General features: G+C 43.1%; 1 protein-coding gene across 2 annotated transcripts in view; it reads right to left on the bottom strand.

The window, feature by feature from the left end:
• The window catches only part of Rasgrf2 (Ras protein specific guanine nucleotide releasing factor 2), a 237,870-nt gene that overhangs the window by 21,141 nt on the left and 192,256 nt on the right, over positions 1–24,473 (bottom strand). For both annotated transcript variants that reach the window (XM_047556829.1, XM_047556830.1), the window contains exons 19-22: positions 9,823–9,935; positions 4,171–4,231; positions 3,755–3,858; positions 1,681–1,765 (exon numbers count right to left, since the gene is read on the bottom strand). In XM_047556829.1, the coding sequence (XP_047412785.1) occupies positions 1,681–1,765; positions 3,755–3,858; positions 4,171–4,231; positions 9,823–9,935 (363 nt within the window). The remainder of the gene's footprint in view (positions 1–1,680; positions 1,766–3,754; positions 3,859–4,170; positions 4,232–9,822; positions 9,936–24,473) is intronic.

The following is a 24,473-nucleotide window of genomic DNA, read 5'->3' as shown; positions in this document are numbered from 1 at the left end:
TGCAAAGCTATGCCTAGGCATGGCGGGGATTGAGAACATGGAGACAGAATGGGGTGTTTGGTCTAGTCCAGGGGAGGCTTCTGGAAAGAGGTCATGCCTGCATTGCATTTTGAGAGATGAGAAGAACCGTTCTCTGCTTCCCATCAAAATAGAAGAATAAAGAGACAGAGGTGGAAGGATCTGGTTGCCCTCTGAGGAACACAGGGGTCTCAAGAGACAGGATGAGAGATGGGAGGGGCTCTTGACACCAGGAGATGAGACCATCTCCTGAAGGTGAGGGGAAGCCACTGACAGATTTTGCCAGAGTGACATAATTAGATTGACCTTTCAGAGGAGTCATTCCTGGGACATGGCATATGGAATACATCAGGACCCAGTGAGACAGCGGGGAAGAGAGCAGTTAGAAGCTCCAGGAGCAAAAGGACGAAGTCAAATTCAGGTTGTGGCAATATGGGAGGAGGGATGAGGAAAGGTCTGAGATGCTGGTAGATTTGGCTTTCAGGAATATGTTGGGGAGATGGTAAGGGCAAGGTAAATGAAGGAAAAGGAGTCAGAGATGACCTCTAGATCCCAGGCACGGGGGAGTGATATATAATGAGGCCATCACCCAAGACTGAGAAGAAGCTGCAGAGGCAGGTTTGGCAGGGTGGGTGCAGATGGTGGGTTCCATCTGCACCAAGGTGTGGTCATCCAGGTGGAGAAGATATGTGGGTCTGGAGCCTGAGATTGCACCTCTGATATGAGAGTCAAGTATATTCCAAATGTATGCACAACACAGGTATTGAAGCTTTATTTTCCATAGCCAGAACCTGCTTCTCAAAGTGGCCCAGATAGTCATGCACCCTGCCCTTCAGCAGCAGAGGCAGCGAAGCCCATTACACAACAGAATCCACTGAGCATCGGCGCGCTCTGAGTACACCCTGTGCAGGGCACTGTCTTGGGAGTCTATGCTGTTTTTGTATTTTAATTTTGGATGACTTATTAATGTACCTGTGGGGTTCCTTTGTTTTTTAAAACACCATCATTATTCCTTCTACTATAGTTTAGTGCAATTGGAAAGGGAGCCTTCCCTTTGTTTGATCAGAACTGAAGACACTTCCACATCTGTTACTTATTCTCCCACAGGACTAAGACTATTAGAACAGAACCAACTACAAGTCAGTAGGCAAAAAAGCAACTCCCAGTCTTACTGCTAGAGAAAGGCAGAGCTGGGAGCGGCAGCTGTCACCACTGTGCAGAGCCCAGCGGCAATGTGATCGAGTTCTAAGAGCACTTCCAGTGCTGGAATGCGATTTGGACTGAATACTCCATAATAACAAGGAGGAGTCATGCAATTCAATCTTACTGTCACCAACACCACCAGGGGCCCGTGACACATGCGCTGCTGGTTTTGTCAGTTAGTGTATGACCCAGAAGCCACAATGATTATGATAAAAATAATAACAGCAACACAAACACTACTGAGCACTTACCAGAGCTGGGTTCCCTCAAAACTGAACCTGTTACATCAGGAAATTACTAGCAATCATCACATCACTATGAACTGTTAGAGGATATTTAAGTTTTTCTTTAAAGTTCCATCAGTTTTGCTTTTAGAGTTTGTTTTCAAAGAAGGAATCTGAAGACCCCAATACTCATATCCCTGTAACACGCCCAAGGTTTTAGTTCATGGTTACTCACATCATTAAAGTGTTGGCTGTTTTTCATAATGTAAGGTGTTCTTTCATTTTTATCCAGCTTCATCCATCCCTGCCCAAGAAACTCTCTGAAAAGTTAAAAAAAAAAAAAAAAAAAAAACCAATTAAGTTTTTAAGAGACAGTGGCTATGATCCTACATGATCATCATGAACATGAGATACACTACATTGACAATGCCTGGAACGTTCCTTGACGTCCACCTGCTGCTAGTGATCATCTCTAATGAATTGTAGCTCGTCGACTCTAGCATTTCACTTCTCAATGCCAAAAAGAAACAGATTTTTTTTAGTCTCCAGTTTTCTCTTGCAAATGTTTGGAACTTTGTCCCTGCAAAGGCTTTTCTGAAGTTGGAAAACTACCACCAACATGAAAAAAATAAAGAAGTTAAGTACTAACTCAGAAACCAAGACTGTTTTCCCTGGATTAGCTTCTCAAAATGTTAAGCCTTAGCAGAGGACCAAAAAAAATCTATCACTGCCAAAAATGTTAATCAAGAACAGAACGTTTTTCTTTCCCTTTGCTCTAACATTCTCTAAAGAACACAGGTTCCAAGGGCGGGGACTTCATTTTGTTCTCCCCAGAGCTCAGGCCAGCACACGTGCAAAGAGCCAAATAAATGCTCCCTGTTGCCACTCTTGCAGCACAGTCACCTGACCGGGCAGCTAAGTAGCGTGAAAGCTCAGTCTGGTTGGGAGGTCTGTCTTCAGAACAGTGTCCCTGCTTGTCCACTGCATTCACGGGCAGGAACAATCATACAGGAATTATTTTGCAGTAAAAAATAAACTCTGGCACATTCTCAATACAGAAATGTTGACTGAATCCTTGTGCAAGCTTCTTTGGCCCTTGCTGTCGTTGATGCTGCTCCTGTCCTGTAGTGTTGGATAGAGAGGTGTGCCAGGTCTGTGGATGAAAATAATTGGCAGACATTCACACAGAGAAGACAGGGAGGAGAGGTGGGAGTCTCGGGAAGAGACATGCCAAGGGCCACCATCAAAGTTTTGGCTTTGATTATTCTCTTCCTCCACAGAAGTCATGTCACTGGAGTGTAGTGAGAAAGTGAGGGGGCAGCAGAGGACACCGTGGTTCCTAAATCAGGTCTTCAGCTTGTCATCAGATTCATTTGAACAGCTGATGAGCTGCATTCCTGTTTTAATTTTTTTTCTCATGTTCATGAACGGGTCTATGGGTACTGGAGCAGGGATGGGGAAAAAGGTAAAATGCAATAAGGAAAAGTCTTCAGGGACATCCATTGGTCCTTCCCTTCATGCCTCTAGTCCATCTACCCTGTCCACACCCAACCCTCAACCATCAAGAGTCCTTTCTTCCACATTTGACATAGATTGCATTCCTCTCTCCTGCCCGGCCCTTCCACTGCCTCCACCATAGTCTCTAGTTCATGAAGGACAAGTGCCAACATCTCCATTTGTCTAAACAAAGGCCTTGTTTTGGGGGCGACTCAGTATGACAGCTGGAAGGGGCTTCAAGAACCTCCCTGTTCTACACAGGAGGAAACTGAAGGGCTATGTGTGGGTCCATGGCCATAAAGCTCACAACACTTGTTGATTTGTGCAAGTTAGAAAAGAACTGTAGCCGAATTTACAGTGTTTACTAGATCACTGTTTCTCAAAGTAGGGTCTTGGACTCCTCAGAATCACTCATTGAAGAGATAGTTTCTTGGACCTCAAAACAAACAAAAAACAAACAAACAAAAAACACCTAGTAGAATCAGAATTTCCGAGGGACATTTTTAACAAGCTCAAATGATTCTAGGCCCAAAGTCTGAAAACTGCTCTTATAATTATGCAGGGGCTTCTGTAATTCAAGGCTAGAACACAGCAATTCACATTCTATGGTAACCCCAGCACATATAGAAACCCAAGAGTAACCCTCTGGAGATTCAAGTGAGGCCAAGCAATCTGAAGTTTAAGACTCACACCACTGCATACACACACACACACACACACACACACACACACACACAGCAGCCTTAGGACAATGCCAGCTTGCAGGCCAGACACTGCAGTTGAGCCTTGCTGGTGCGAGAGGCGCCACTCACTCATAAGGAATACTTCTGAAAATGACGTGGTCTAGGAGGGTGATCTGCTCAGCCAGCTCCATGGCTGACAAGGTCTCAAAGCACTCGGCCTTCGAACAGTCAGTCTGTAAAAGATGAAGGAGGAATGTGAAACATGGCGGGAGCAAGGTGCTCACCACCTCACTGCAGGTCTGTGAAGCAGACGGCCCCATCTGTGGGAGTATGAAGCCCAGCACTAGATTCTAGCTAGGAAAGAAAGAGCGAAGCCAACCTTAATATCACTGACCAATTGCCACACCCTGTGCAGAATTGGTGCACCTCCCAGAGCTTCACAGATAGACACATGTCAACCATGGTGATCAGCTACAAGTGCACTGCTTACCTTTGAGAGGCAGTGTGCGAGTCTCTGTGTTCAATAAAACTGTGGCTGAACTTACCATTTGCATTATGTCTTCTAATTTTAGGTGAATGTCATCTTGATCATCTTGTGAAAGGGCCCTAAAAAAATCAAAATATTCTTCATGAAAAAAGAAGAAAATAGACATGGAAGGTATGAAACTACAAAATGCAAGAGGTCAGTTTTCTCTGGGTGGGAAGTTGGATTTGATCTGTGAGGCTGTGCAGTACAACAGGCTGCTGAGCTGGACAGAAGTGATGGCAGAAATAGGAAGACACTTGTGAAACGCACAAGAGAAGCATCAGGAGCCAATTCAGAACAGGAGCCAACTTGTCCCAAACTACCTATCAAAATGAACCTGGAGGTAAGTTGGGTGGGCTAGTCCCCAGATGATCTAGGACGAAATTCGGGCATGCTCTAATGGCATCAGTGAGCTACAGGCCTGAGCACCTCATCCACACTCCTGCTCTCCCTCCCTGCTGGTGCTGAGCCGGAAATGCAGTGCCAGCCCTCCCTGCTCGGACAACACAGGGGAGTTCCTGTGTGGCAATACTCGGAACAACGTGGGGTGGGAGTAGGCAGATGACTCTTCCCTCTTGCTTTCCAGGTGTGTGTCCCCCACACAGTGTTATTCCGCTCTCCACACATATCTCTTTTTTTGATAAATGAATAATTTAAATACCTAAGATACCAGTTTCAAAATGGGTGGATATTTTATATCCAACAGAAGTTCAGCATCCAGGAGAATCATATCCAGGGGACATCCAATTCTATAACTTGTCATCTGGGCCAAGCATTTTAAGTTTTCCAAAATGAAGGTATAAGCACAAATTAAATGTATTAAAATATTTAAACAGTCCCAAACCATGTAGCCTGTCTACTGGAACATGCTAGGTATTTTGGGAGGGGAGAGGAAAGTTTAAAAACCAGATCTGGAGGTCAGAAGTCTAAAGCAGGTCAAGCAAGCTGCATTCCCTCTGGGGGCCCTGGAGAAGAACACAAGTCCTTGCTTTTTCCAGCTTTCAGAGGCTGCCTACATTCCTTGGCTTGTGGCCCCTTTGGAAGATGCCAGTTTTAAAAGAAGTAATTATATGATGTTTTGCTTGTTCATAGTTGATGGAAACAAAAACCACAATCCTCAAAAATACCAAGTCAACAGAGATGGTTTACTGCATGCCCGCTATGTGTCAGACACATGCCAAGTGTTTGATGTCCTGCACCATAATCAATTCCTTCTAACCAGGCAGTATCTTCGTTTTACAGATGAGGAAACAAAAGCCAAAGAAATTTACTGGCCCAGGGTTCCCAACCAGTTGCAATCTCCTCTTACTCAATGCTTCTCTTACTCGGGCTCATAGAAGGTCCCTCTCCAAGCAGCCAGCAAAGAGCATAGTCAATAAATGCCAATTCCTGTCCCTCTACCTTCCTTCCCTCTTTCAAAAGCCCTCACAAAGAATCCTTCTAGATTACACAAGTGTCAACAAGGAATGATATCACTTGTGAGCAGAAAAAAATCACTGTAAAGGGCAGATTATGAGGAAAAAGTGAGTTAAACATGACTCTTTCTCCAAAGATGATTGAATTACATTTGAAGGTTACACTGAGGAGACAAATGTTACTCTTTCCCAAGATGTACATCATTCTTTCTACTGTATTAGTCGGGGTTCTCTAGAGGAACTGAATGAATAGAAGTATGATTATAAAAAGGGGATTTATTAGATTGGCTTTTACGACCAGAAGCTGGATAGTCCACAATGGCCATCTGCAGGCTAGATAGTTAGAGCCAGTAGCTGCGTGGTCCAAGAGGCGGAAGACCCAGAACAAGAAGGATCAACAGTGCTACTCCAGTACGAGACCAAGGCTTCTAGAAACTACCTGAAGAATCACTGACAGAATTGGATTTGGAAGAGTGAAGAAATGAGAGTTTGATATCTTTAGACAATTGAAGTAGCAATCAAGACCAGTTCAAGAAGAGTTGAGCTTGCATCTGCATCTTCTTCCTTGTTCTTCCAACTTTTATTCTATCCAAGACACCATCCTATCAGGTGGTGCTGCCCAGGCTTAGGGAGGGTCTCCAGTTCAGCTCACCATCCCACATTCCAATCATTCCTAGATACGCCCTCACTGACACACCCAGAAGCCTCTTAATCATCGGCATCTCTTAATCCAATCAAGTTGACGATTCAAATTAACCATTATACTACTACAGCCTAGATTCTGGAGGGAGGTCTGTGGACCCACTACATTTGACATAGGAAAGACATTTTTATGAGCCTGGACAATCTTTCCCTTGGGAAAAAAATGGTCAATGGTTGGGGCAGTGGCTCATTGGTAGAGCACTTGCCTAGCATGTGTGAGACACTGGGTTTGATCCTCAGCACCTAAAGAAAGATATTGTATCCATCTACAACTAAGATAAACAATCAAGATCAAGAAGTTATCTCTTCTCTAGTGTTGCTCTTCTCCATTATCTTACCCTGATATTCTAAGACATACTTTGGTTCATTACACTATTTGACATTTTCTCTTTCTGTTGATGCTACTTGGGATGCTGTTTGGGGTGACCTTTTCATGACCTGAGCTCATCACAGTTGACCTTCCAGGAAGTTTATCACCATCTCATTTAGTGGCATGTTAGGTATCTGAAAATCTCTACACTGAATACATTTGGAAGATTTTTGAATAATTAGTTGGAAAACTCTGAATTGCAAAAGTCTTGAGCAGATGTTTTCATTCACAAACAGGGCGACAGACTTATAAAAATTATGTTCACTCATCATTAAGTAAGCCCCAAGAGACTGAGAGTCAGGATGGCTCATCTCAGAGAGTTTTTGCCTTAAAGTATTGATGCAATATGTTTAAGTACATGCTTTGTGTTTACAACTCACTGTTACGTGACTGGGATGCATAACCATCCTTATGCTAGGGCTACATTTAACTCCAACATGGTATGCTTTTATCTCTCACAACATAAACAGATTTTGCTGGGAGGTATGCTCCAAATTGTTCACTTTCAGATGTGGAGACCTCTACATCTCTGGTCCTAGCCCTACAGAGGAGACATATGCTTCTCATCTCCTGACTACCTTTGGGTTTTGATGAGCATCCAAGATCCTGGGTTCCCCCACATCTATCAACAGTATGATCAGTTTAATAATTGTGCATTTAAAATAAACACCAATAAATTCAGAAGGAAATGGGATTATCCAAGTTCTAAGCATGAAAAATACCTTCTTCAATGATGGAAATAAAGGTAGTATAAAACAGAGTCAAGATGAAGGTTCCTCTGACCTGATATGGGTCCATACTCTCTTTGTATAACAAGGTAATGAGGTCTAAGGAAAGCTGAGTCTAAGATCTAGCCAGATTTCATTAGAGTCATCCCACTTTGATGACAAAAATTGTTTCTCCCAAGAGCTCTCAGTGCTTCTAATAATAATAACAAATAATAATAGCTGTAATATGAATTAACCTCTTTACATCATGTAGTCTTCATAGCAACCCAATGAGGTAGGTACTACTAGCCCTGTTTTATAAATGAGGAAATCAAGGTTCAGATTGGTTAAGAAACGTGACAGCTCTCAGTTCCTAAGCCAAGATTTAACACTGTGAGATCCTGTAAAAGTCAGCATCAGGCTCTGCTCAGGGTTGTACTCCCAGTCTGTACGTCTGCTAAAATGTCTATTCTCCCTGGCCTTACACTTTTAGTTCTCAGTTTGTTATTCAACAAAGAGAACTAGTACATCCTAGGATTGATGAATAGTAATGACCTGGGATGGTAAATAGGATTCACCTCAAGTACTAACCCAGTTCACTGGTTTCTGAGGTTGTCTCTTGGAATAGAGAGAACATTTAGGATGAAGTAGTAATGCCTGGCATGTGGCAGCAGTGTCTCGAGGTACTGAGCACAGGAATGCCTCATGTTGGCAATCTGACAGTTTTGCCCAGTCCAAACATCTTCATTTCCCTGACAGTTATTTAGTCAAATGTCCCTAGAAGCATAAACTTCCAGAAGGTAGTTCTAAAATATTTTTAAACACAAAGAGCATAACCAATTGTTAACATAAAGACAAAACAAAGAGCAATCACCAGACATAATCACTCGCCCTCAGAGAACAGGCTTTACCTAGATACATGTGTATAATTTTAAAATCTGAACACAGACTCAGCAATTGAATCCCTAAACCTACTTGGATGTTCTTATAACATGGGAAAAGTAAGGAAAGTCCTTCACGTTTTCTAGGGTTTCCCTAACAAACTACCACAAGTGGTTGGCTTAAAATGACAGGCTTGTACAGCCTCATCTCACAGTTCTGGAGAGAGGCCTGAGCGCGAGGTCCTGCGCCTCTTAAACCCGTAGTGGGGTCTGTCCTTCCTTGCCTTGCCCAGGCTTCGGGTGGTCTCCAGCAATCTTCAGTCTGCAGTTGCACAGTTCCATCCTAGCCTCCATCTATACGTGTTGCTCTCCCTGTGTCTCACTCTTCCATGGTGGTCTTCTTATAAGGATAACAGTCACAGTAGATTAGGGACCTGCACTACTCCTCTATGACTTCAAATTAGCTGATTACTTCTGCAGAGGTCTTATCACCATACAAAGTCACATTCAATTCAACTTATTATTTTTTTTATGGTGGGGAGGCACAATTCAACTCATAACATACCCTATCTGGCTCTGGGATCTTCAGCTAATGGGGACTACGAATAACTTAGAGGCCAGATGCAAACGCATCACGAACCAATATCTGGCATTGCCACATCAGGGAGGGACTTGCAAAAACATGGTGGACTGAGCTAAGAGGGGCTCTACGCCACACACCAGTTCTCTGGATAACATGTTTTTAAAAATAAAAAGACAACGTAACCATACTTGGAAGAGAGAAAGAACCATTTCCAGAGATTGTAAGTAGAGAAGGACCTATAAATTAGAATGGTAAAGGTATAGCAGGTCCTAGAAGATAGATGGCAGGCTTCCCACTCTCAAGCAAGGATGGGAGACATAGTCAAGAGTGTCTGGGAAGCTGTAACTGAAATGTCTGCATAAGGCCACCAACTCAAGAAGTCATTAGAAAGCTTGTTAGCCCCTTGGACTCTGGGTGTAACAACTATGGACACACACAAGTCCTATGATCACATAGACATGTGGGTTCATGCACTACACAACCTCACACAGCTATACAACCCACCTGACATGGAAATCCTAAGCCAAGAAGGTATCATAAAATCTGTCCTAGGACCAGTGGAAAGAAAACATGTATCTACTCTATAACCACACACAGGTGCCTAAGAATCCCACAGAACCACCACCACCCCACCCACAAGCGGGTGCTAACACCAAACAATTAGAATCCACAGAAGTCTCTCTCTCTGCAACACCTTCTGGACTCACAAATGGGGATCCTCAAGGCTTCCTTCCTTTCAGGTTTGGGTCTGCAGTGAACCATCTGCCCACACAAAGAAGAGCGACCGCACTCCACACAGTTATGCCGCCCACCCACAGTCTCCCTGAGACAGCAGACCCTGACTTGCCCCCAAGAAGGAGAAGGTAATAGGTAATACTTTACCAGTAAAGATACAATCCCCGCTGCCCCCAGGATTCTAAGATTTATGCTTCTGGTTTGGTAGAATCTTATTTTCTATGAACATAGCACAAATCAGCCGATGTACTTCAATCAGCACCTGCAATTGCCTTTACCTCAGGATATTGGCTGTGGCTTTCCTTTCCTGGGGAAGAAGGTCTGGGTCTCGTAAGACTTCTTCTAGCAAATTTAGGACATTCATCTTTAGTTCGTTGTTGAGTTCAAAATCCTATAAAATAAAATGAATCTTTTTAAATTTCGGTTTTAAAGGGTTTAGTGCTGTGGTGTTTGGCACATTCCTCATGATAAGTTCTCTAGAATCTAGGTATGGAGGTTAAGATGTAGGGACCCTAGAGTCCCTCATCCCTACCCACCCCCAAAGATCCCAGCTGAAGAGGTTTGGAATGGGGTCCTTTGCTGGTATTTCTGACAGGCTCCCCAGGGGATGCAAACATGCAGCTGAGGCCGAGAACCACAGCTCTTGGGACAGCAATTGGGCAGGGTCTTTAAAAAGCTTACAAGGTCCCAACAAACTCCTCTGGCCCTGTCTCTACCCACGGTCTCCAGCACATCCCCAAACATAACACACACATGCACTCACTCATTGTCCTAGACTTTAAAAATTCCCTCCCTTCCTCAGAAAGATATGTGCTTCCCTAGTCTGGAACACACTCCACATGGATTGTGGTTCCTCTTTCAGGCCTTGGAGGTGATACACATTCTCCCTGGAGTCTTCCTTAAATAACCCAGTGGGGTTGGGAGCTTTTCCTTTGTGCTCCTATGGAACACATCAGTCACTTTTAATCTACTATCACACATTGTAATGGCCGATTTAATTGCCCGGTTTTCCCTTGGACCAAGAGTAAGATTAACAATTAAGACATAGCCATAACTCAATTAGAGAAAGAGGGAAGGAAGGAGGAAGGAAAGAAAGAAAAATTTATTGCAAGAATTAAATCTGTCATTTGGGTGATAATTGAATGAAGATATACTAAGGCTATCAATACCTGTTATCTAGGTCTATATCCATCTAGATAAGCTAAAGGCTAAAGAATGATAAATGATACTCACAAGTTGATGGGGAGTGAGATGGAAGGGGCACCCAAAGGGCAGAGTTTCAACAATATGAGCATCAAAGTAAATAATGAGAATGATGATAACCAAGTCTTAAAAAACCTGCAAGCCCTTACTGAAGCTCACAAAGATAAATAAATGGATAAATAGATGATAAATAGACATATGTCTACATACTTAGATAAAGGGGGTAGAAGGTAAAATTATTCTTTATAGTACAATTCCAACTAATAAATGCAAAGGAATAAAATACCATTTCAACCAAAACAGTAATAACTGATTCTGGCAAGGATGGTGAATGGATGCTAAAATGGCTGGATAAATGCACTGGGGAACAGAAATGACAACCTTGAGAACTCCCCAGAGACTATTTATTAATTACAAAGGGATAAACCAAGGGATCAATGTTGCCAATCCCAATGATGGAACAGACGGACATCAAGTGCCTACCGATGTAATACATCACTTCCTTAGTATTTCTACCAAAAATGCATAATCTTATTCTAATTGTGAGAAAGCACTGACTATATATTTTAAAAAATGTTAATGTCTTGAAAGATGAAGCAAAACTAAGGAAGCATTCCACTTTAAATGACATCAACAGTTCAATGGTTAAATGCAACAGGTGAACCTGGGTTAGACTTGGGGTCAACGTGGAAATAATACCAAAGGCAGGACTGTGACAACTGACAAAATTGAATTGGGACTTCGCTAGTTGAGAGCATTGTACCAATGTCCAAGTTTCCTGGATTTGATCATTTTGTTGTTAGCTCTGTAAAAGTACTGACTTGCTCATGTGGCTGGCAGAGGTGGGATGGAGAAAGAGAATAGAGGTAAACATATCAGTGACTAGTGATTCTGGATGTGTTTCAGTGTACTTTGTTTTATTCAGGCAATTTTTCTCTTGATTTGAAATTTTTCAAGGTAAAAATGTTAGGGGAAAAATAAAAAGGTAGAGTTGTATCTCTTGCCACAACTTTTAATAAACATATTCTATGAAGCATCTCTAGGTATCACATTGGGACTGTGAAGTGTTCAGAGATGAACCGAGTTCTGCAGAGTCCTGCATCTCAGGTTCATACTCTGAGAGACCACTGACTTCATATGTATAAGTATGACTGTTTATTTTCCATCATCTAAAATTTGTTGTAATTATTATAACACTTTTAGTATAAAATTACATTATATTGACTTATTACAAGTTATTATAATTACATTTTAATGTTAAGAAAAGTAATTTTGAGGCACTGACATTCTGAATTCTTTTAAAAGGTTGTAGAGAACATTGCTAATTGCAATGAATTAGATTTTTTAAAACCGCATAATTTTACTACATTTAGTAATTAGGGGCAAAATGTCCATGATTTCACAATTGTAGACAATGCAAGAGTCTAACCTAATTTTAATTAAGTATTTTTGCATTTTAGTTTGATGGAAAACTGTGTAATGTTATTCTCAATATTTTATTTTCATGCTGTTGAAGCACATGCCTATAACCTCAGGCTTGGGAGGCTAAGGCAGGAGGATCACAAGTTGAAAGCCAGTCTCAGCAACCTAGTGATGCCCTAAGCAACTCAGTGAAACCATATCTTAAAATAAAATGATAAAAAGGCCTTGAGGATGTGGCTTAGTGGTTAGGCACCCCTGAGTTCAATTTCTGGTACCAAAAAAAAAAAAAAATCACTTTCACTGTTTGACAAAAACATTATATTGGGGAGAGTAAGAGACACTTGGGCACATGGTCAATACAAATGTTACTATCTCTTAACAATCCTAGGATTTTAGAAAATACATTTTCCTAAAATTTCACCTATTTATTATTAAACAACTTCTTTTAAAATTTTTTTGTTGTAAATGGACCTTTATTTATTTATTTATATGTGATGCTGAGAATCAAACCCAGTGCCTCACACATACTGAGCAAGACTCTACCACTGAGCCACAACCCCAGCCCTGTTCAAAGCTTCTTGCTATTAATTTTTCTTTTAAAATGCATGAAAGGAGAAGAAGATAGTATTTTGCTGCTGTTTTCTTCTTTGTTCCAGCCCCTCTCTCATTTTACAGTAAAGGAAATGGTGCTTGTAAACAGTGAAGGATCTCACATACTTCAACCTGTATGTGCTACCAAAGGATTTCTCAGCCATCAGGAGTCTATTTCCTTAATGAATATTTGATATATATTAGTGAGACAACTGAGTCCTCATGTAGCTATGTCAAGTCTCTAATGATGCAAATAATCTGATTATCATAAACGGCACGATTAGTGTGAAGGACATCAGGCTACTGTTCAGGCCTTGCTGAGGGCTAATTAGTGGTTTAATCAACAAGCATCATTGAGCACCTGCTGTGCCCCACACTGGGATCCACAGGGGGAACGCTTCTGGGGCCCCAAGTTGGCATGTGTGTCAAAGTGTGAAAGGTCTTGTTAAGGAAGGCAGATTGTGATTTTATTATTCTGAGCTCTGGGAAGACTGGCCTGAGAGAGACCTTTGAAAGAGTTAGTGAAATCAGCAGAGATACTATCTGAAGCATGATGAACAGATTACAGTTCTGCTGCTGATACAGTTGAATAAAGCCAATTCTTTGATAGCTGAGAATGAAATACGAGAATTTTCTCTTCTGATTTCCCTTACATTTTTAGTTTTTTGCAATGTACAAAGTAATCTCCCATATGTTTTCAGTTCCTCCTCAGCAGAACCAGAGGCAAACCACACAGGAGCCATAAGCTCACCATCTCCCATAACAGGATCCATTGCAATTAGCCAAGATGTGACTGCAGGGGATGAGATTAGATGTGTAGGGATATAGCCATGCTGGGAGGTCTTCCGTCTGACTCCTATCACCTGTGCTTTCCAAACTGTCATGTGTGCAGGAATCGCTGGGGGATCTGGCTAAAGTGCAAATTCTGATGCAGCAGGTTTGGAGCAGGGACTGAGATTCTGTGTTTTTAACAAGCTTCCAGGTGGTGTGAATGCTTAGGTCCAGGGACCTATTCTGAGTAGTAAGACTCTACACTGACTGTTTATTATGAAAAAAAAAAAAAAATCATGCAAAAAAATTTTTAAAAAACCCTTGGGGCAGGGTGGAGCTCAATCCTCTGATGTACTACACAGAATGTATAATTATTCTTTTTCGTGAATACATGAAAAATACAGAATCAGTCATTCCAAAGCCCCTCTTAAAAATATAGTAGTTGCTTCTCAATAAAAAATCTGAATCAGGAAAAGACACTTGCCCTATTTAACTTCAGAGATAAATTATTCATAATAAGTCTGGCTGACAGCCATTTCATAATTATCCAGAATGTAATTTTTGGCTACGTTTCCCAGAGCCTGTGTGAGAATGGCAGAACGCCTTTCCAGAGGCAGCGTCGATGCCCACAAGGTGGCGCTATCGGGCCGGCAGTGCACGCGGGCGCCTTGGTACCTGAGTCCCGATGCAGCAGGCTGGGTGCGCAGCCAGCAGAGTGCAGCAAGAAAGCCGCCTGCACAAGGGTGTCCCACAAAACTTTATGCACCAGGTGAGCGAACCTGAGGCACCCAAGAACCCCCAGGTAGCGCTGAACTTATCACAGCAACAATTTAATTTTGTTTTTGTTTCCTAATTCATGAAACAATGGTGAGGAAACAGGATTAGAAAAAAGAAAGGGCCCCGTTTTCAAAGATGGAGAGCCCAGAAAATGTCAGCAGTCTACATTTCCAACCCTAAAAAGAATAGGATAGCTCTCATTCTTTCAACGACAATTACTAAGTCAATAGATAAGGCTCTGGGGGAGAGGCAGAGACAAGTCCAAGTGGAAGGGACCATGAAGGAAACGTTAACCATGGAAACCCGGGGAACAGGCTTGAGGGGACACAGCTAACAGTAGGGGACATATAGCAGTACAGATGCCCTTGGGAATCTTAGGGGAGGGTGGGGCCTGGAAACTTTCTCTGGGAACTACTTGCAAAGAGGCCACGACTCCAGTAGAGACCAGGACAAAACTGTCAAGAAGGAAGATGAAACCCAGCACATGCTTAGGAACAAGTTGTCAGCTGATAATGTCAGACTCCTCTAGAGAAAGGCGCTGTTGTCAGTTGTAGCTACTACCAAATGATTAGGAAAGTCCTGGGTTTGCCTGCAGGTTGGTAACTCCTGAGGTAATACAATCATAACTAAGAGATGGCCCTGATCTAGGCAGTATTTCACCATGTTATCTCACTGACCCTAACAATTCTGCAACATAGTAACCATGTTATTTCCATTTTAAATATGGGAAAGTCCAGGTATAGAGTCTAAGTGTATTTTCCAAAGTCACACAAGTGGCAAGGGCATACCCAGGATTTGGACACAGACATCCTTGGCCCAAGCCTGAGTTTTTAACCGCTGCACCCCAAGACCCTTCTAGAAACAAAGTGGCTATCAGTGCACTGCTAGTATAGCAGGTTTGGGGAACAGTGGGCCAAAATGTCCAATACTGACTGCGTTGTCAACTATTTTAACTGTTTCTCACAGTACCCAGGAATCTTCAGACTTGGTTTCCAGTCTGAACAAACTAGTTTACATTAGGAAGACTTGATCCTACAATGGAAAAGTAATTTGTGATGCAATAACTAATCCCTTTTGATGGCTTAGGTATTCTTGAAATTATATCCATATTTTTCAGGAGAGTAGGGTAATGATTTGGAATATACTGCATATAGCCAGTGTAACTCTAGGACATTGGGAAAATCTGATTCAATAAACACAGTTGGAAGATAGAGAATTATGAGAGCAATTTTCTCACTGTAATCAGAACAGTATATTCCTTACAGTGGCTGAGATTTTGAAAGGAAAGAGGAAATAGGACAGAGTGGAGTAAATCCACCCAAATAATTTTAAAGCCTGGAACAAAAGGTTCATAAAGAAGCAGCTCAGGATGTGTAGCTTTGAAAATAAGAGACTGGGTTTAACATGACTTTCAAGAAAATGAAAAGCATTCTATTGTTTTCTGTCTTCTTTGACAACACAAGATGAAGAATTAAATTGCAATGTAGATTTAAGTTAGATTCAGGCCATCTCGTAAATTAGGAAGCTGTGGCAAAGATGCTAAGGGATTATCTCAGGATATATACAAATCAACCTTGAGAGGTCTGGGAGATGCACCTCTAGATTCCTCATTTTAATGAACTAGAGATCACAAACCTCTAAACCAGAGTGGTTTTCAACGGTCTTGAGAAGCGGAACCTTAGTCTAGAACTATAATATTGAAACTCAATTCCAGGGGAGATTGTGCTGGCTAAAATCTGAGATGAGAGACCCTGTGGGGCACTGGTCACCTTGTCCAAACCTTGTCACCTCAGGCCTGGAGCATCCTCATCACCTTCTGGGCAATAGTAACTCTGCACCGGGGGCTCTCACTGAAAAAGTAAAAGGGCGGGTATTCCAGTGTCTCTCCATTGCCTGACCACAAAAATATCACCCAGGCCTTCTAGCTCACACTACAAAAAAGAACATCCAAGTGAAAAACATAAGGAAGGGCAGTAAGCTTGGAACTAAGCCCTGCAGAGCAATACTGCAGTGATTCTCAGCTTTTCAGTATGTGTTCAACACTTACTAGTCATTAATTACTCATCAAGATTTTGAAACTACAATGAGAAACTGAATATGTAGGAAATGTACACCTGACAATCATCTAGAACTTGCAGGTGTTAAGCTCCAGATACTATTAACCCCCCAATTTGGTAAGAGCAGTACCTTGTTCCTGGTAATACTTATTGACCGAATGGGCAAAAGTCCATGGGGGGGGGGCTTGACTTTGAGATGAGCTACCTAATTCTTAAGCTGGTAGTTGCAGAAATTAGCAGATGTGGAGTGGGAGGCTGTAGGAGAAGGCACTATGCAAAATATGGAAGATATGTTAAAACAAAAATAACTGGGAAGAGGCGAATGACTGAACACTACCAGTTCAGCAGGAAGGAAAATACCATCCAGAAAACCATTTATTTAATCATCTTCTGATGAATGACTGCATTTGACTGACTCACTAAAATCCAGCCTCTATTCCTGAACAGCTGTGCTTGTAAGAATTTTGAAATAGTGCCCCACAACCCTGAACTCAGAGTTTGCCCAAGTTTACCTCTTTAAACCCCAAAATGGAATCAGCCGGGTTAAAAAGCATGTATCAGGGAAGAATGATTTTTCCAGAGGCTGTGTTCTCCATTAGGTTTAGAGCCAGGTCGTTAAGGTATATGGTTCATAACTTTCAAGACAATGACAAAAGACTGAAGGAAGGAAGAAAAGTCTGGAAGGGCCAGTTTTTTAATCCTGATGTTTAAAATTTCCTTAATGCCACCTGTCAGTAAAATTATCTTTGTGTTTAACTCCAATAAAAGCCTTCAGAAAGTATTGGAAAGTGGTCTGTCAAGGGGGAAAGTATGTAGAGAGCTGGAAAGCAAATGTACATCATCCCTTTCTCTGGAGGAGATGCGCTCAGTCATAGGAATGTGGTAGAAATAGCACTTTGACATTAATCCCAGGACAGACTTTATGCAGAGACTGGGAACTACAAGCTGGCAACCTCTGCGGGCAGAGAGGGGAGGACAGGAGCACAAAGAGAAGGGCAGCGGGTGAGGCAGAACTGGGGGACCTGAGCCAACGAGCTGTCTCTCCAGTGTGAAGCTGGCTCTTGGCATCCGGAAGCTCTGAAGCAGTGACAGCACCCACCCAGGCCACCTAGATGGCAAAGATGGTGATACCATGGTGCAGGGTCTCACCACTGTCCCTCTGACTAGGACCTGACTGTGTGCCATGGGTATGGTCCATGCAGGATGCAGCAGAGCACTCCCACAGAGGGTGGGACCCGTGGAAACACATCAGTTCCACGTGGAACTTCTCCACGATCTCTCCGTCAACAGGTTCCATCCACAAAACGTTCTAGAATCCCACTAGTTCTACAGGGGAAACAAAATTTCTTTCTTGGCAACTAACAGAAACTGAAAATAAATTCCATCGAAAACCCTGGCTTCTTAAATGCTTAAGAAGTCCTGTTGTAAATGTGTCACCAAGTAATAAGAAAAGCTTGGAAAGCTTAAGGGGAGTTGATGGAGTAACAACAGAAATGTATAAAAGATAAGAAAAAACTTCGGTAATTAGTTAAAGGAACTAGGATTTTCTTTCTTGGTTGGTTGATTGTCTGGACCAGAGAAAAAGACACAATGAAAATTGATCTTCAGGATTACGAAAAAGAAAATTTATACTTATCAGGTAATAGTTTCATACATTTTTATATATTCCACTCTAATGAACAATTCAGTTGTGCATAAGAGTCCCAATTTTACCAATTTTACAAGCAGACATTGGAAGGCAGAGTCCTACTCAGGGTTCCAGATTTCTTTCCCATAGAGTCCTTTTTTTGACCTGGGAATCTTTGAAGAACTTGAAGGAAATGCGATGCCCAAGGCATCTTGGGAGGGGAGCAGGAGAGGGCAGACACCGGGAGAACACCATGCAGGACCAGGAGCTGCAGTGCTGAAGACAGGTATCAGCCTGTGAGGCCAGAGGAGTGGAAGTTGCTGTCCTACTTAATCAGGCAGAGCATCCTCCATCATTTGGCTGCCGCAGTGGCAAACCTAAGTTTGTAAACAAACACTGGTTTGTACCTGGTGAGTATCTGGGATCTCTTAGCTGAGATACACAAAGGTCGACAGGAAGTGGTGAAGACAACCAGAATGGATGGGCACTGATTAATAAGGGTGAGATCAACATGAAAAGTGCATAGCCATTGATCATTTTCTGATTCAGAGACTGCAGGAGACCATTTGCAAGATTAAAGTGTAGACTACTAATTTTTCACTAAAAAATAAATATTTCATAGTTGCCAGCATCTCATGTTCAAACTAAATTTTATCTTGTTCCCATGGGCTGAGGGGAGCCTCCTGGTACTTTGGGATCCCTCTAATCCGCCTGTAGGGTTGGGTGTCTGGGGTTTCGAGGCCTCAAGAAGAGCAGGGGTCCTGACCTTTACCATGGACAGCTCTAGCTATACCACCTGGCTTGCTCCTGAGTCTGCTGGCACCATCTGAGCTGAGAGGGGCTATGGCAGTTATCAGAAGGGACACAGTTAAGTGCTCTGCCCCATGCCAGCGGTTAGCAGATACATACCCTGTGTTGAAGCAACACAAAATATATTCAGGAATGAAAGTAACATTTTAAGGAAAGATTTAGAAACAGTGGGACTACATTGGCAGTGTTAACATGTGATATTCTCACTATTCTGAATCAGAAATGGATTTTTACACTTTACATCTTGAGCTCCCTGTACCCCAAGAGTTGGCTGGCAAAATGGAGAGGCTGAGCACAAATTGTACAAACCAGAATGGATGGGCACTGATTAATAAGGGTGAGATCAACAGGAGAGAAACCCAGCTCTGCCCTTGGCTGTCCACATCATTCAGGGAAACCACTAAGTCTCTCTGAGTCTCAGTTTCCCCATCTCCAAAACCAGGATCATGACAATATTTACCTTCCTCCCTCAGAGACTGCATAAGACCATTTGCAAGATTAAAATGGTAGGCAACTAATGTTTCATTAAAATAAACATTTCACAGCTGCCAGCATCTCTTGTTCAGACCAGATTTTATCTTCTTGTTCCCAGTATGCTCATCACTGCCACTGACCGAGAACAGCCCAGGAGCCTCACGGTACTTTGGGTACACATCTGGTCAGGAGTGAGTGGCTCACCATTTGAAAACTGCCTGTAACAGTGCATGACACAGAGTAAGTAATACAATGTGTGTTCAGTTTTTAAAAATTGGGAGTCTGTCATTTAGAATGCATCCACAGAAAGGAAGCCTTCTAAGTGAAGAATTGGGTTCTCAAGTCATTTATAAAGCCAGGTATGATGGTGTGCACCTGTAATCCCAGCTACTCAGGAGGTTGAGGGAAAAAAAATGACAAGTTCAAGGCCAGCCTGGGCAACGTAGACCCTATCTCAAAAATAAATAAATAAATAAATAAATAAATAAATAAATAAATAAATAAAATAAAAAGGGCTGGGGATGTGGCTCAGTGGTAGAGCACCACTCCGTTTGCTCCCCAGTACTAAATAAATAAATACAGACAGACAGACAGACATAAACAAACAAATAGATAAACAAGTCACCTATGAGAGACCAAAACCCACATATCATAACTAAAACAACAGCAAACCTTGGCTGGCTCATAGATTATTCTACAGGATCCAGTGGTTCTTCCTCTTATCTAGAGGCATGAGAGACACATCTCCCTTGGAAACTCCTGCTTTCCCGCAGTGGTGAAGACTTGGGGAGGGACTGTAAAGTCCTGAACGTCTCAGGAGATGCTCACACACAGCAGAGGAGCATTCTTTGTCCTGCAAAGAGCTCAAAGGTGAGGCACCCATACACTGGGCTTCTTTGCAAGAGGAAGAGAAGAGCCACTGCTCAGGATCTGGAACTGGGCAGGGTGTGAGGATGGAAAAGTACCCATTGGCAGGTGGGCAGAAGAGGGGCAAGTGCAGGAGGGGGCTGAGCCTGAGGACAGGAGAGAGCTGGCAGCTGGCCGAGGGCAGGCAGTGGGGGTGACAGGAGCTGCCTGTTCAGGAGCTCCTTGTTTCTTACCCATTTCATTCTCCCACCCACACCAAGAACCTTGTGCTGCGCTTGCCCTGGTACAACCTCTGTTTCAGATCTGAAACAAAGGAGACATCTGAACTCTGAGCTCTAATGTGACACTGAATTCTGTGTTTAACTAAGCCACGCCAAGAAATAAAAAGAAGCTCCTGGCAACTGTCAAAATAAGAAACAAAAGAGGGGAAATGTATAAACTCACACTTTGGCCCTTTGGATCCCCGAGATCCTTGAACACACTAAGTATAGGCCATGGCACGGGCACCCACTGTCCCACCTCTCAGTCCACCAGGCATGTTCCCGCCTTTCCACTGGCCTGGGGCTGTCAGGTCCAAGTCCAACCATGGGAATAAGGATGCTCACTAGTTCCTTCCCTTCCTGGGAAAGAGCCATCCTCTCTTTTGAGATGTATCACCCCAACACCAGCGTTAAGTGGAGGTGCTCCTCCTTTCCCAAAGGTGCCCTCTCTTGTAGGGTCCTGGAGTTTCCCTGGAGCCCATTGCGTCTGTCTGCTGCCAGAGGGACCAGGCACTGCAGGAGAATGCAAGGAGTTTAGTTCTGGGGGCTGGATCTGTTTTCCTACGGGATTTCTGAGGGATTTAGAACTGACAGTTAATACTGTGACCATTAGTCATATGTAACTTTAAATTAAATAGCATTAAAATTTCAGTTCTTCATCTATGATGCTTTTAAGGAATCCCGACGTGCCTGGAGGCTACTGTACTGGACACTATAGATAAAGACCATCTCCACCATCTCAAAACGTCCAACTGGGCAGTGCCCACTTTCAGAAGCCCTCCAAGACTTAACTGAGTCACTGTTTAGATGGAGTGGGGACAACATTTTGCCTGCCTGAAGGTCTGGGTTTGGACTAGGCAGCACCTTCACAAGGCTGTCTTCAAGAGCACCACCTGCAACACCTTGAGCTTCCATCTGTACTAGTTACTCTGTACACCTCGCCTCACGTAATCCTCCCAGTTGCTTGAAAGAATAAGTGGTATTATCCTCATTTTTATAGAAGAAGAAATGGAGGCCTGGAGGAGCTAGGTAGTTTGCTCAGCCACACGATCAATAAATGCCAGCGCAGGGATTCTTGTGCACTGCCCCCCAATTCCACAACCACTGCTTTGACAGTGGATTCCCAAGCTCCCTCCAGCTCTGAGGTCCTTGCTACCAGACAGAAGCAGACTGAGCTCACCCTCCACTGTGGTTTTTGAAGATATAGAAGCTCCCACTTCAGCTGTCATGAGTGACTACAGACAGGAGTTGCTAAATCCTGTCTTATCCCTCAGATTATGCCCATGTGTTAATTGTGGTCAGGAAGTGTTGAAGAATATATAGTTTAGCAAAAGACTCATAGGTACTCTGTGAGTGGGTTGATAGGATAAAATATACCTCAAACTTCTTATAATGGGAAAGGGATATATGATGTTAAAGATAAAAGAAGAAATGGGGAAATGAACATGATCTGGCAGATAGAGTTTATCCTGAACATATGAAGGTATATAATGTCGATGACACAAAACTAAAATGATTAGAAAACTGAGAAATGCTCAGGAAGAGAGGCATTTTCTGGGAGGGTCCCTCTTGGGTGCTAGAAATGACCCACACCTTGAGCTGGGTGGTTGCCATATGGGTAAGTTCACAGGGCACTGAGCTACACACTTCAGCTTAGTGCCTTTATAGGAAGTAAGTGATATCTCAATAAAAATGCAGGAAACATGTAAACTAAAATACATATTCAAGAACTCTCTATTATCAGCTAAATACCTATCTTTGTGTTTTCCATAAAATGAATGTAAAAGGACTCGAGTTAGAAATACAATCGCTGAGCTATTTTGATACGGTTTGTGAAATTGTGCTCCTAAGGCAATATACACTTAGTGTATCATAAACAATAATGAAATCATCAAGTGGCATTACTATTTCTTGCCAGTCCCATTAAACTGCTGTGTTGGGCATCCTTTCTCATCCTGCTTAGGTCTGGGCAGGTGTTAAAGTCTTCCAGGACTTTTCAGTTACAAGAACAGTCTTACTTCAACAAAGTGTGCAGTTTGGTATGTTAATCAAAACTTTGATTCATTTCAAATAAGATGGGTGCTCCTGCCCTGGCCTGGCCTATTTCAAGCCTGGAAGCTGCATGGGAAGCCCCTTCTGCTCCCTCCACCTCCTCTTCCACTTGCTTTCCGAGGCTTTGGACACCTCAGTTCAGACCCAAAGGAAAGACCCAAGTCTGACATAATGATGCAGGTGGAACCTGGCCTGGGCTCCTTCTGGATGTGGCAGGAGGACAGTGGCTGCTCTGCCTCTTGTGGGGCACTTTGGTGGGATTTTTGGAGACCTCTCTGCTGAGGATGTCAGGTCAGCTCCCCTGACCAGGCAAGGTATATCCTCCTGTGAGTCACTTTTAACTCCCCCAAGTCCTGGAGTGTCAGGGGCCCACTTTACCCAGACCTTCTTCATGGGGTTGTCCTCTTGGCAAGAAACAGGCCCTTCGTTCCCAATTCCTGCAGGTCCACCTGGTTCACAGTGTTCCACAGTGGTCCCTGGCCAACCACTGCTCTACCCTTTGGCCAGCAAACCCTTCTCACATTTTTACAGGACAGGCTAGTGGGGTGATTTCCTTCAAGTGCCTCTCCCATAGCTTGATGTGAGAAAGAAGTATCTCCTCCCCTTCCCCATGGTGGGAGGGAACTCACACAGACGACTCTCTGGAAATCACCCTCTCTGACTGCGTCAGTGTCTTGCAGGTGGGCAATCACAACTGCTAGCTGAATTCAAGTCAAGAGGTCGTCCCTTGTTCTGCTAAGGTGGCCCAGCAACGCCCTTAAGAACATACTGGCTTTTGCCACCATTGCACTTCCTTCCGAACTTTGGTCCCCTGCTGGCAAGTCTGAGACAATCAGAAGATTAGATGTAACAACCTGTCGCACAAGTAATTACAGTAAGTATAATGGTGAAAGCAGCCATCTTTCTCCTAACTGCAAGCTTGGTGAGGTCAGAGACCACATGGACCTTGCTCACTCACACCCTACCCAGTTCTCTGCTTATTAGAGGTGCTCAGCTCTTATTAGTGGATGAGGGAAGTGAGAATAAATAAAAGGGACTAGCAAGTTTTCCTCCATAAATTCCTTTGGAAAAGAGATTTTTATATAAGTGGGTCATTCTTATTCTGATCTCATGCTTTTTTTTTTTTTTTTTTTTGATACCAGGGATTGAACTTAAGGGCACTTGATCACTGAGCCACATCCCCAGCCTTATTTTTGTATTTTATTAGAGACAGGGTCTCACTGAGTTGCTTAGCACCTCGGTTTTGCTGAGGCTGGCTTTGAACTTGCGATCCTCCTGCCTCAGCCTCCCCAGTTGCTGGGATTACTGGCATGTACCACTGTGCCCAGCTTGATCTCATGCTTTTAAAGCATTCTCCCAAGTCCATGATAAACAAAACATGTGACTGCTTCTTTCTTGGCCACTTGTCATTCAGATAGGACCCAGAGTCAAAGGAAGCCAATTGCAACCTGCTGAAAAAGCTATAGGCTTCTACAGAGTCATTCCATGACCTATAAAATCCCTCAAGTAGGTGGACAGAGCATCTCTTCAGAATGGCTGATCAATGAGACAACTCAACAACACAAAAATCCCTACAGACTGCACATATAAGACCTGTGCCACACAAGCATGGGTCTGAGTGACTGCAGCCTACCTGGAGGCCCCTCACCCATCTGTCTGTCCAGAGGAGACAAAAGCAATCCCAGGAACATCTGATTAAAAGTTCTGTGGCTCTAACACCTGCAGAGTTGAGAATTGTGCAAGTGCCACACAAGGCATCCCAGCAGAAAGAGCTGGAAAAGTGTGTGTGTCTCATGAAAATATTTCTTCTATTAAGGATGGTTGTAGTCTCTGACTTGACTAACATTGGAATCTTAATAAAGGCTAGAGAATGACCTCCTGGAGAGAATGAACAAGAGCAGCACTAAAAAGTAAACTCCATTTAACAACTATTCACCAGGCATCTGCCATATGCCCAGCTGGCAGAAGGAGGAGAAAGTATACATAATGATGAATAAGAGAAGCATGTCCAGGAGGCA

This window comes from Sciurus carolinensis, chromosome 6 (genome assembly GCF_902686445.1).
Source record: "Sciurus carolinensis chromosome 6, mSciCar1.2, whole genome shotgun sequence".
Classification (NCBI taxonomy): Eukaryota; Metazoa; Chordata; class Mammalia; order Rodentia; family Sciuridae; genus Sciurus; species Sciurus carolinensis.
Note: the sequence above shows the minus strand (reverse complement) of the source record. Positions and strands in the feature narration are given on the sequence as shown.